The sequence below is a fragment of the Peromyscus eremicus genome, chromosome 9 (assembly GCF_949786415.1).
Source record: "Peromyscus eremicus chromosome 9, PerEre_H2_v1, whole genome shotgun sequence".
NCBI lineage: Eukaryota > Metazoa > Chordata > Mammalia > Rodentia > Cricetidae > Peromyscus > Peromyscus eremicus.
Window position 1 is genome coordinate 20,198,222 of NC_081425.1, and position 12,755 is coordinate 20,210,976.

Consider the following 12,755-nt stretch of genomic DNA (forward strand, 5'->3'; position numbering starts at 1 on the left):
AAAGATAAGTTAACTCAGCCAGGCAGTGGTGGTGCATGCCTTTGATCCCAGCACTTCGGAGGCAGAGCCAGGTGGATCTCTGTGAGTTTGAGGCCAGCCTGAGCTACAGAGCGAGATCCAGGACAGGCACCAAAACTACACAGAGAAACCCTATCTCAAAACCCCTCCCCCCCCCAAAAAAAGTTAACTCTCAGGCTGGAGAGCTGGTTCAGAGATTAAGAGCACTGGCTGCTCTTCTGGAGGTCCTGAGTTCAATTTCCAGCAGCTACGTAGTGGCTCACAATCATCTATAGTGGGATCTGATGCTCTCTTCTGGCATAAAGGCATATCTTCAGACAGAGTACTCATATACATAAAATAAATAAAAATAAGTTAACTCTCATAGTATGAACTATATATAACTTGTGATCACTGTAATTGCCAGAAATCAATTTTAGTGAATGATAGTCAGACATTATGGAAACTCATTTTATTGTTGTCAGTCATCTGTAAACATAAACTGTAACATGAACACATGTAACATGTTTGTAATCCATAGCTATTACTTCTCAGATAATTTGTACACCCAGATTTTGAAATGCATGCAAAGAAAGTTTAACAAATTATACATCATATGATTTTACCTATCACCCATAAAGCTATTAATTTCAGTTTTAAGAATAGTCTATAAAAGATATGCCTGTGATAAACTGAAGCAAGACAGTTAGGTGAAATTATTTATGTGTCCCAATACTGTTAACAAATATACAAACATATTTCTAAACAGCAAACTTAAATTTCTTTTAGAATCAGACAACTGGGAAAACAAAAAGGGACCTTGGAAATCATTTTGTCTAATGCCTGTGATGCCACAGAAAACGTCACAGAAGTCGGGAAACTTTAAGTGATTTTCTAAGGTCCAAACAACTTGCTACATTGATCTTGCTGAAAAACTTTATAACAAAATTTCTACGTGCATTTTTTTACAGAAAAAAAGAAGTTTATCTTGCTCCTATGCCTATTTGTCAGGGTGTGTCAACAATGCTCTAATACAAATTATTAGGGGAATATAGGCGAGAAGATGGGAAACTTGGTTATAATGAAAATCAAGATGGGCATCCAAATATAGAACAGGGATGGCCTGTTCAGGGCTGACAGTGCTCATTGCCATTGACTTTGGTAACTAGAACTATGTGAATGTTTATCACTAAATCTTGCCAGATACCAGATGGTTCTTTTCATATATGTGACCTTATTCAAAGTAATTAGATTATTTGTGCAAAATAACAAAATTGTTATTTTGATACAAGAGATAATCTTCAATGAGAATCTTTTCTAGAGCATATATTCTTAAAATGTAGCTTTGAATTCCTTAATGAAGGCTTTTCTTCTTCATTTCCATATATCAGTGTTACTGAATCCACTTTGCTGAAAATTTAAAAACAAAGTTAGATACGTTAATCAATATGAAAATAAAACCACCATTAAAATGTGAAAAACAGCCATTCTACCAGGGGCTCCTTCTGGATGAAGCATTCTCTCATTCCTTCTGGTCCTGAGTTCTTCACTCTGGCTTTGGTCAAACATGAAGTGCCACACACTGGGTGTGTATATTTAAGAAACGAGTGAGAGCCACAGCTACGAGTGGGAAACAATCTGGGGGAGGCAGATTGCGGAGTACAGATATAATCAGGCTTAATCTTACAACTGATGCTGAAGCCTGATGGAACATGGGTCTCTGGACACTTTTCCAGATGTAGCCACCCAGTAGCTCATTCAGCTCACCCATTTGTCATTAACTTCTGTACTTTTGATCCCCATATACGAATCCCTAATAGTCTCATTCACTATACCAAAGTCAGCAGGAACAAAGGCCCTTTAAACATTGTGACTATGGTCAACTATGGACCTTCCCCTCAATAGCAGTTTGTTTCTCTTGTTCTACTTACTATTGAATCTAAAAATAAATTGAATGTACTTCCTTGTAACAATCAATTAAATCTTACAGGACCTTATTTTTCCAGACATATTCTGCATGTGTTTTAGATCAGTACTTAAATTTCTCGTGCTTAGTTAAAAATGCACGCCCATAACATCTTGCTTTCTCTTTACTGATGCTAATTAAGAGTCCAAATTATAGTAACATTTGGTCTTGCATTGTTAAAAACCCACAAAGCTTACATGCTATATTTAACATAGAATTATATAAAATTAACTATTTCAGGTAAAAGTAACATTAAAAGGCATTCGTTGTATTACCAGACTATATTTAAATGTACTTCCAAGTCCAAGTCCAAATGGACATCCACAGAAATGATTCAACTTAAACAGTCATTTAATCAGCAAAAAATTATTTCTGCTTCACAAACTGGAAAATTTTCTAAAATAAATGGCCTCTTTGCTTATACTGCATCCTGACTGATAAAAAAAATAGTGTAAGTATTGACTGATTTATATCATTAAACAAAATGCTGTCACGGTTTAACTATCTGCCACTTCCTTTTTCATTAGCTGCATTTCATAAAGTATTGAATTTTACTGGAATATTTCATATTTATCAACACTAAATAGTCACCAGAGTTAGTGAGAATAGTTGCTGCTCACAGAATATGGCACTTACCCATCACTTTAGAGTAGCAAGGCTCACAATGTATGGTCTGTCTATAAATCCAGATACTATCACCTGCTTGCAGATTTTCCAAAGGCTTCTTGCATATTTCACACTAGAGAAAACGATATATATGGTGTTTATATTATAGACTGAGAATGCATCCTCAAGGGAGTGGGAATAGAAAAACCTTTCGGTTCTTCTAAGACCACCCTCCTGAGAAAGTCACAGACAGCCCTGAAGAGATGTCACAGGGAAACTGAGTGTGCTTGGCTATCATCACATGCCAAATTTTTCAAATAAATCTCCACAGCATCCTTCCAAGTGCAGGTGAAGTCCAGAGAATCTTTACCACTGACGTTTTCTGCACAACTCACAATGGAGCAGACAGAATTGTTCACAAATTGGCTATGCCAAGGACAGGATAACCATCTAACGTCTCAAACAAAAACACAGATTTGTATTTGTCATTCGCTTGCACAAAGGAGAGCTGTGCAATCCGGGCACAGCCTGTTGAACCAAACAAGTTGCTGATCACACAGGGATGGGGTGGGGTTTGCCTCCGTTTTTTTCAGACCTGTCTGCTGCTCATTGGCCAACTTCCAAATATGAGTTGCTGGTTGGCTTTCAAGATGAATTCACTAGAGCAAATTGCCTTTGATCCATTTATTAAACATTTAAACTAGTTTAAGTGGTTCTCTGTTACCATGGCTGTAGAACAATTTGTCTTTTTCTATGAGTATGAGGAACATTTTTCTTCTGTCATAGTCTCTAATGCTTAAAATGGAAATGAATCACTTAAAGCATAATAAACGAAAGTTATTCCTATTTACTAAGAGCAATCACCAGAATTTCTTATTTTAGAAGATTTTATGCATACTAATTTTAAATTTTGAAGATATATGCTTTTATTTAAGAGAGTATATCTTGAAACTAGAAATACTTTCATGTTATAATCGAATACTTGTTTTCATTTTCAGATTACATTTTTATAATGCTATATTGGGCTATGGCTTAGTTTGTTTTTTATATTTATTTATTTACTTGATGCATGTGTGCCATGAGACTCAGGAGGAGAGGTCAGAGGAGAACTTGTGAGAATTAGTTTTTTCCTTATAGAATGAGGGTTCTAAAAATCAAAGTCAGGTAACTAGACTGGCTGCAGGTTAGTATACACGCTCAGTCATCTTACCAGCTTTGTTTCCAAAACAAATATTTCTGATTGCTAGGTAATTGGTGGACAAGCAATCAATGGACAAAGTAGTACATCTATTTGGCTAAAGTAAATTTTCATCAACCACAGAATCCATCATAGATCTGTCACTAGATGGGTCATCACAGTTCCATCACTAGATGGGTCATCATTGGTCCATCACTAGATGGGTCATCACAGTTCCATCACTAGATGGGTCATCACAGTTCCATCACTAGATGGGTCATCATTGGTCCATCACTAGATGGGTCATCACAGTTCCATCACTAGATGGGTCATCATTGGTCCATCACTAGATGGGTCATCACAGTTCCATCACTAGAGGGGCCATCATTGGTCCATCACTAGATGGATCATCATTGGTCCATCACTAGATGGGTCATCATTGGTCCACCACTAGATGGGTCATCATTGGTCCATCACTAGATGGGTCATCATTGGTCCACCACTAGATGGGTCATCATTGGTCCATCACTAGATGGGTCATCATTGGTCCACCACTAGATGGGTCATCATTGGTCCATCACTAGATGGGTCATCATTGGTCCACCACTAGATGGGTCATCATTGGTCCATTACTAGAAAGGATCCATACTTAGGCAAGTGATTTTCAAATTGGATGCATATTAGACAAATCGAAGGAGCTTTTAAAGCTACTGGTGTCTAAAAATAATCTCTGAAATCTTAAATTTTCTGAGTATGCTAAGATTTTTTTCCTTAATCAGTCTCTGTGACTATAACTCATAACCGGCATTGAGAACCACAACCTGCTCAATGATCTATTTTACAGGTAAGGAAACCAAGGCCGTTGTCATGTAAGTGATTGCCCAAAGCCGCATGCATGGACACCATACTGAGGGGCAGAGTTGGAATGGAGGTCTTCAGATACCCAGTGCGGTGCTCATGCAATGACACTGTGAGGTTTGTGACTGACACAACATCACTGCAAAGGTGAGAAGAAAGAGCTGACTAAAACCGAACTTGGATGCACTTGCTACTGAACATTTCTGTTACTTGTGAAGCCACAGTTAACCATAGTCTCAAAGCAGACTGAGGTTAAACCACTGTGAGGCCTGAGTCCTGAGCACCTGACAAGAGAGCTGCTAGCTTTATTCTCAACAGTCCATTTTCCACGATGGAGTTGGTTACGTATTTGCTGCAATACACTGTTTATTAAAATGTTACAGAAACTTAAGAATGAACAAGCATTCACCTTTTCCAGAGACTTAAGGTTCCTGGCTAAGGGATGTGTGGGGAACGAATTCTAAGCCTAAAGCCAAGGTAGTAATTTTAGACCTTTGAGGGTAGAACTGCAGAACATGAAGAAATACTTAAGTAGCATGTTATTGATGTGGATTATAGAGTGTTTAAAGTTTTAACTTCATTCCAAGAATCTCAATAAATAAATGCATTTTTCCTTGTCATTGTGCAACCTTACACTTAGTAGCATGAAACAAGCGCATGTTTACCTTAAAGCAAGTGGAATGGCAGCAGATTTGTAGTTCATCTAAAATCATTTTAGTCTCTACCCCCAAGGGCTTGCGGCAGTAAGTGCACATATCTCTTTCAATGACAGACCTGTAGTGACATAAGAATTAAAAACCATTTAAAATTGCCATCGTGTGGGGACAGGCATATTCTCTGCAAAATCATGTGGGAACATACTGATCCTGATGGAGCTTCAGGGATCACACAAACATCCAAAACATGCTGTTTACTTATTCTCATGACAGGATTAATTCTATAACGATGTCAAGGAAACAGCACAAGGGAAAAGTCTCAGGTTATTAATTTGCCAGCAATCAAGAGCATATCTGGGCAGAAAAGGATGCTCAGTTTCCCAGTTGAACTACAACAAAAGCATTCCTCAAAGCTTAAGGAACATTTAAACTAATTTACTTATACACTGCGTAAGGAAATTGTGCATCCGATTAGTGTAAATTTTCATCCAATAGGCCCCAAATAGAAATCCATTCAGGAATGTGTTTATGAACTCATAAATGATGAATCTACAGAGTCAGAGTCATCTGAACAGTGCTCTTGGTACCATGGTGAGAAGCAGGATACAGGGATGTAGATCACGACAAAATTAATTTATTCTCTAAAGGAAGGTATGACCCTGCCAAAAATTATATGAGAGAAAAAGTAGTTTTTCTTACTTATTTTAGAAACTTAATATTCAACAACAAATGAACTATAGATATGATCAACACAGTAAAAAATTTAAATCATGCCAGAACCTTAAGAAAAGGTTCTTTTCCTTTTGAAAGGTCTCAAAATTGTCTTAAACAGCTCCTGGCAGACTTTACTGGTTTTGAGGCATTATTAGCATGTAGGTCCAAAGTTTCCAGAGTAGCATATATGATGAGATAATGAAATAAAAATAGCCAATACTTGTATAGTGCATACATAAATTAATCTTGTCATGATCTGCATCCCTGTATCCTAACTCTATTATGCTACCAAGAGAAGTGGCCCAATGACTCTGACTGCACATGTATGCAATACGGGTATAGTACAATACTCATACAGTATATGATGAGTCGACTGCACATGTATGCAATACATGTACAGTGCAATACTCATATAGTATATGATGAGTCGACTGTACATGTATGCAATACGTGTATAGTACAATACTCATATAGTATATGATAAGTCGACTGCACATGTATGCAATACGTGTATAGTACAATACTCATACAGTATATGATGAGTCGACTACACATGTATGCAATACGTGTACAGTGCAATACTCATATAGTATATGAGTTGACTGTACATGTATGCAATACGTGTATAGTGCAATATTCATATAGTATATGATGAGTTGACTGTACATGTATGCAATACGTGTATAGTACAATACTCATATAGTATATGATGAGTCAACTGCACATGTATGCAATACGTGTACAGTGCAATACTCATATAGTATAAGGTGAGTTGACTGCACATGTATGCAATACGTGTACAGTGCAATACTCATATAGTATATGATGAGTCGACTGCACATGTATGCAATACGTGTATAGTACAATACTCATACAGTATATGATGAGTCGACTGCACATGTATGCAATACGTGTATAGTGCAATACTCATATAGTATATGATAAGTCGACTGCACATGTATGCAATACATGTACAGTGCAATACTCATATAGTATATGATAAGTCGACTGCACATGTATGCAATACGTGTATAGTGCAATACTCATATAGTATATGATGAGTCGACTGCACATGTATGCAATACGTGTACAGTGCAATACTCATATAGTATATGATGAGTCGACTGTACATGTATGCAATACGTGTACAGTGCAATACTCATATAGTATATGGTGAGTTGACTGTACATGTATGCAATACGTGTACAGTGCAATACTCATATAGTATATGATGAGTCGACCGCATATGTATGCAATATGTGTATAGTACAATACTCATATAGTATATGATGTGTTGACTGTACATTTATGCAGTATGTGTACAGTACAATACTCATATAGCATATGATGTGTCCAGTGCATTCTCCCATGTGCTTTACTTTAAAAACGTGGTTCATCCTGAGAAGTCGGGATTGTTATCATTTGTGTCACTTTATAGAAAAGAAAACAGGGACACAGAACAACAGGTGAACTGCTGCTCATGCAGCCAGGGAGGAGCTCTGAATGGAGCAGTGTGATCCAGAGTCCTTCGCCTGCCTGTGAGACCTTCTAACCTCCAGAGCTGAAATGAGCTAGTCATGCCCAGGCACCACCCTTCCACCACCAAGAGAACAAGCAGAGAAAGGGGAATTGAGAGGAAGAGAAAGTGAGAGGAAAGGCATTAAGAGTAGATAAACCTTGTTTGATTTTATACTTCCAGTCATGCTAATTGTACCATCCTAATCACTATATACATATATATATGTAAAGATTTACATATATGTAAATTACACAACAATTCATATATATGTGCAAATTACATAGTGGTTTATTTATAAATATTTGCAACTTCTAATTTATTCTACGACTACTTGCATACACATGCCTGGCAAATATTTCCCTATGAATTGTCCATACTTCACATATGTATATATGTATGTATACACACACACACACACACACACACACACACACACACACACGGGTGTGTATAACAAGGCTTCCCATTTAAGACGGCAAGCACATCACAAGCAGAAAATAGTGCCTCTATATCATCGTCTCACTCTATCAGCACTGATAAAGATCCAGAAACACAGGGAAAGAAGAAATGGCCTCTTCCAATGAGATGCTTCTTGCACTGGGGAGACCACGGCCGTGAAATCCCATCAGAGAAATGGCTGCTCCATTTATTTCCCTTAGCAAGTGGAATGTCAGTTTGCGTTTTCAAGTGTCACCTACTGTGTGCCTGCTAGGTGCTAAGTGCTGCATGAGAAGCAGAAGCCACACCTGAAAACAAGCTCCGTCCTTACTCCAGGCAGCCACATTTCCAGCCCCTGTGGGAGAAACCCTAACAGAGGAAAAGTGGGCTCTTGCGTACCAGCCTGTTTCTAGAAGTTAAGTTGAGATGCTAATGATTTTCACTTGCATTCCTGGAGATCTGCAAGTCACTCTCCTCTGAATATCACCTAGAGGCCCCCGTGGAATGTGAAACAGTAAGGAGAATCACCAGAAGAAAAAGCCTGGGATAGGGCCAGTTCTCCATCCAGCATTAAATGTGTACTCATCCTAACCCTTCTAGGAACTGAGATGAGTCCATGTGTTGGACCAGGACATCCATGTAGCTACCTTTGGAAAACCACAAGAAGGAAGGGTTGAGGGCAGTCTAGTGAAGCAATAAAACCTAGGTACTTATAACACTGCAGGCAGGAGACTCTTGGGAATCACCAGCAGGAAGAAGGCCAGAGAAGTTTGGAAGGTGTGGAAAGGTCTTCTAGAGTAACAGACATAAAAGCCAGCAGCGGCTAAGAAGCCGGTTCCTGAATGAAGAACTGTGCTGTGGTCTCTTTGTGTATATTCCTAACAGTTTCCTACCTGTCTACCAATCAAAACCATTTCCAGACAAAGGACAAAGAGAAATATACATATATGTACATGCACATGAAAGTGTGCGTGTTTGTGTGTATGTAAGTGCATATATACACTTTATGTCTGTAACAGAAATATAAGCATACTCACCTATCTGAAGTTGAGTAAACAGTTTGTATATATTTTCCTGAGATATTTTCCTGATATCCATCCTTTGGTGATTTACTAAAAATGAACATATAAGGGCATGTGAGAATCGGGACATTTTCCCTCATATTGCCCCCACATAGGTAAGGAAACATGCATCCCTTCACACATTGTTATTATATTATTATTTATAATATTGCAAACACAGATGATATCCTTACATCTTTCATTTTTTTAATCTGTAGAAATAATGATACTAAGCCCCAGCAAGTCAACGCATAACACACACACACACACACACACACACACACACACACACACACACCTTTGCCAAGGCTATCGGGTTTGTAAATGACAAACAATGACTCAATCCTGAACCCAACTCTGGAGACTTTCATACTATACTGTGCCATCTGTCAGTATAGACTTTCAGAAAGTCGGAGATACTTGAGGGACACCACTGTCACGTTAGGGTAACAAACAAACAGTAGCAAATCCGTCCTTTCAGAATATTCTACCCTACATCTTATTGGTCTGACACAATGCAGTATTATCTGTTACAGTTACACCTCTCAAATCTGCATTTGCATCAAAAGCACGTTGAATTTGTTAAAACGACGACAGCTGGGACCCGCACGGCAGAGTTTTTGATTCTTCAGGTCTGAGATGGGGCCAAGTGATTTTCACTTGTAACAAGTCCGCAGTGATGCTGTTGAAGCTGGCCCCCAAACTACAGTTGAAAATTTCTGTCTGAACACACATACACAGCTATTCCAATAACATATACACAGTAGTTTACAAAAGCAAACCAGAGCCAACATGGCTAAATAATTCAAATATGGTTTAGTTTCTGTACTTGTATAAGTCAAGTTAATATTTTTAATCAACTATTCAATAGGTAAAAAAAACAAAACCCAGAAAGTAGTGTTTAGTAGACTATGCCTAATACTAGAGATTTACTGTTTCTTAAAAACTGATACCAGAATTGTTGGCCTTAGTTGCAATGAGACATTTCTTTAGGAAGCAAAATATATCGATGTGCTGCTGTCCCACAGGGCTACCCATGTGTGCACACAGAGTACCATGTAAGTGTAGAATAAATGCCTATTCCTTTTACCCTATTTGCCAATATTTTGTGTCTTGTCTTTACTGTACATCATCCTCACGCTATTTACATATGTGCCAATTTCTTTCAGATTCAATAACTATTTATTATTTTAATTTTTCCTTAAATGTTTTCTCTTTTAGTTTAATTAAAAGATAATAGGAGCCGGGCGGTGGTGGCGCACGCCTTTAATCCCAGCACTCGGGAGGCAGAGCCAGGCGGATCTCTGTGAGTTCGAGGCCAGCCTGGACTACCAAGTGAGTTCCAGGAAAGGCGCAAAGCTACACAGAGAAACCCTGTCTCGAAAAACCAAAAAAAAAAAAAAAAAAAAAAAAAAAAAAAAAAAAAGATAATAGGAATTACTGTCATGGAGCCACAATAGAGTGAGATTTGAATTAAGAAAAAATTGCTTTGGAAGCTGTATGCTTAAGTTACACATGGGTTTGACCCAAAGAGGCATTGAGGTGCTCTGGGAGGTCCCATGCACACAAAAGATTCCCCTGAACGGCTGTCATGGGCTTCTTTGAAGTAAACTCACACATGTCACATACGTCTGCATTTGTGTGCTTTGCCATTATATTACCCTATAATTAGGCCAGTTCTCACTTTTTATACTCCTTGAAAACTAAATATGTTGTGATCCATAGCCTCAGCTGACATTTTTGTCAATATCCATCATTTCATGCAGATGGTTCCATAGAGCATCCATAGATGCTCTGCAATTTAGGCTATGATATGTTGACCTGTGTTAGACGGGAAGTAAATAGTACATAGAGTCTTTGAATTAAGGTGATTCAAATTAAAAGGTTGTTATAACCAAATAGTCACACATAGTTATGTAATAACATTTGATTATGAATCCTATTACTTATTCATTAGTGATTTGAAATACTTTTGAGTATATACAATGACTATAAGTCATTTATCAACTGCTTAGTATTGGAAACAACATAAATATTATATGTGTAGAACTTACAATATTCTTAAACTATCTTCTCTATGAAAAAAAGCACACCCTGAAATGGTAGAACCTCTTACATGGCATAGATCATTTCACAGCTATAAAAAAGTGAAATATCTGAAGCACTTTTCTGTTACCTATTCTCCACATAGGTCCTTGTATAGATAACAGTGTCCTTAGGGACAGCATTCCTGGTTCCAGTACTGGAGCTACAATAAAAACATTTAGTTTCATATTGAAATGTAACTTGTGAGGACAGTAAAAACAAAACCATTTTTCCAATTCAATACAAAAGGTAATATATATTAGTTTACATCTATTCTGTTCAAATGAAAATATTCAAATGTTGACAAACTCCTGCAGAATTTTGCCACCCCTTCCCATTCAATTCTTAACATCCACTGTCTTGTTCTACTTCAGTATTAGTATTCAGTATTAGTATTCATTCAGTATTTCTACTACTGTGAAAACTAATGATTCAGTACATTTGTCTTAGAGCATGAAGATCATTCCAACTATCCATGTACTGTATTTTAGTGTCTTTTCTCCTGATGCCCTGTTCATTTCTAAGCCATAAATTTCCCCCATAACTTAAGTTAAAAGTGGACTTTAATTGACTAGTCAAACCTCAGATTTAATGACATATTCAGACAGATCTAGTTCAAGAATGTGAGTACAAAGGATGGAGAGATGGCTCAGTAAGGAAGAGCACTTGTTGTCTTAGGGAACCCATGTTTGGATCCCAGCACCCACACTGGGTGGTTCCCATTCATCTGTAATTCAAGTTCCAGGGATCTGATACTTTCTGGACTCTATGGTACCAGCACATGTGTGGTCACATACATAGACTCGGGTATACATATATACACACAAAAGAAAATCGATGAATCCTTAGAAGAAGAATGTCAACGTCAATGTCACAATCATGTTTTATATAATTGTAGACTTTAAAGCAACAACCACATTCTTTATTTTTCTATGTGCATCCCAGCAATAACTGAGTTGCTGACTCAACAATAGAAAGTTCCACACTTTAAAAAATGATTAGCTTGCATGTAAACAAATAAACACAGGGATAGTTCTGTGTTTGGTTTTGTAATTGTCTTTAGTACCTGAGGCTGTTTCTGGCCTCATAAGAATAGACAGAGGTTCTCGTGGACTCCTTGAGTAGAGTGTTGGTGAATCCATTGATTTGGCCATCTAGCCTGCAAGAGGAAACATATGTGTTTGACACTCAAAATCAAGGTCACTTACAAATACTTTTGATCTATTAAGATTTTACTCAGTAGACAGTATTTCTTTACATCTACCTAGTTTCTGCACAGAGACATACAGTAAAGAATAGCAGCCTGCTTTACTGGTTCCACTGGCTCCACAGAAATCAATGTCTTACCTTCAAGAATAATCCACAAACACAGGCATAATATCTAATGCTACGTTAGAATGTATTTTCATCAAGGATGGAAATTGGTTCCTCAATCATTTTCATAATAGTGGTGTCCTTTAGAAAGCTTCCTTTGTACCATACATCTAAGAATTCATCAACTTAATGAATGAAACAGAGGTTGCTCTGAGACACTTCAGTTCCTGCTTTGCTTTAATGAAAGGTAATACTTTGAAGACTACAGAAGTCTGACCTAGATTTCTGCTGATCTAAAAATGTCATCGTGTTTAACAGAGCATAAACACATTCAGTTTCTTCCCTGCAACAGAGGAAATTCTCA

The 12,755-nt window shown here is 37.6% G+C and overlaps 1 protein-coding gene across 1 annotated transcript in view; it reads right to left on the bottom strand.

Annotated features, from left to right (window-relative positions):
* Positions 1 to 492: 492 nt before the first annotated feature.
* Positions 493 to 12,755, bottom strand: part of Scel (sciellin) — a 98,919-nt gene continuing 86,656 nt past the window's right edge. The window contains exons 25-30 of the mRNA XM_059274314.1: positions 12,144 to 12,236; positions 11,169 to 11,240; positions 8,969 to 9,043; positions 5,270 to 5,378; positions 2,600 to 2,702; positions 493 to 1,407 (exon numbers count right to left, since the gene is read on the bottom strand). Coding sequence (XP_059130297.1) covers positions 1,391 to 1,407; positions 2,600 to 2,702; positions 5,270 to 5,378; positions 8,969 to 9,043; positions 11,169 to 11,240; positions 12,144 to 12,236 — 469 coding nt within the window. The 3' untranslated portion in view covers positions 493 to 1,390. The remainder of the gene's footprint in view (positions 1,408 to 2,599; positions 2,703 to 5,269; positions 5,379 to 8,968; positions 9,044 to 11,168; positions 11,241 to 12,143; positions 12,237 to 12,755) is intronic.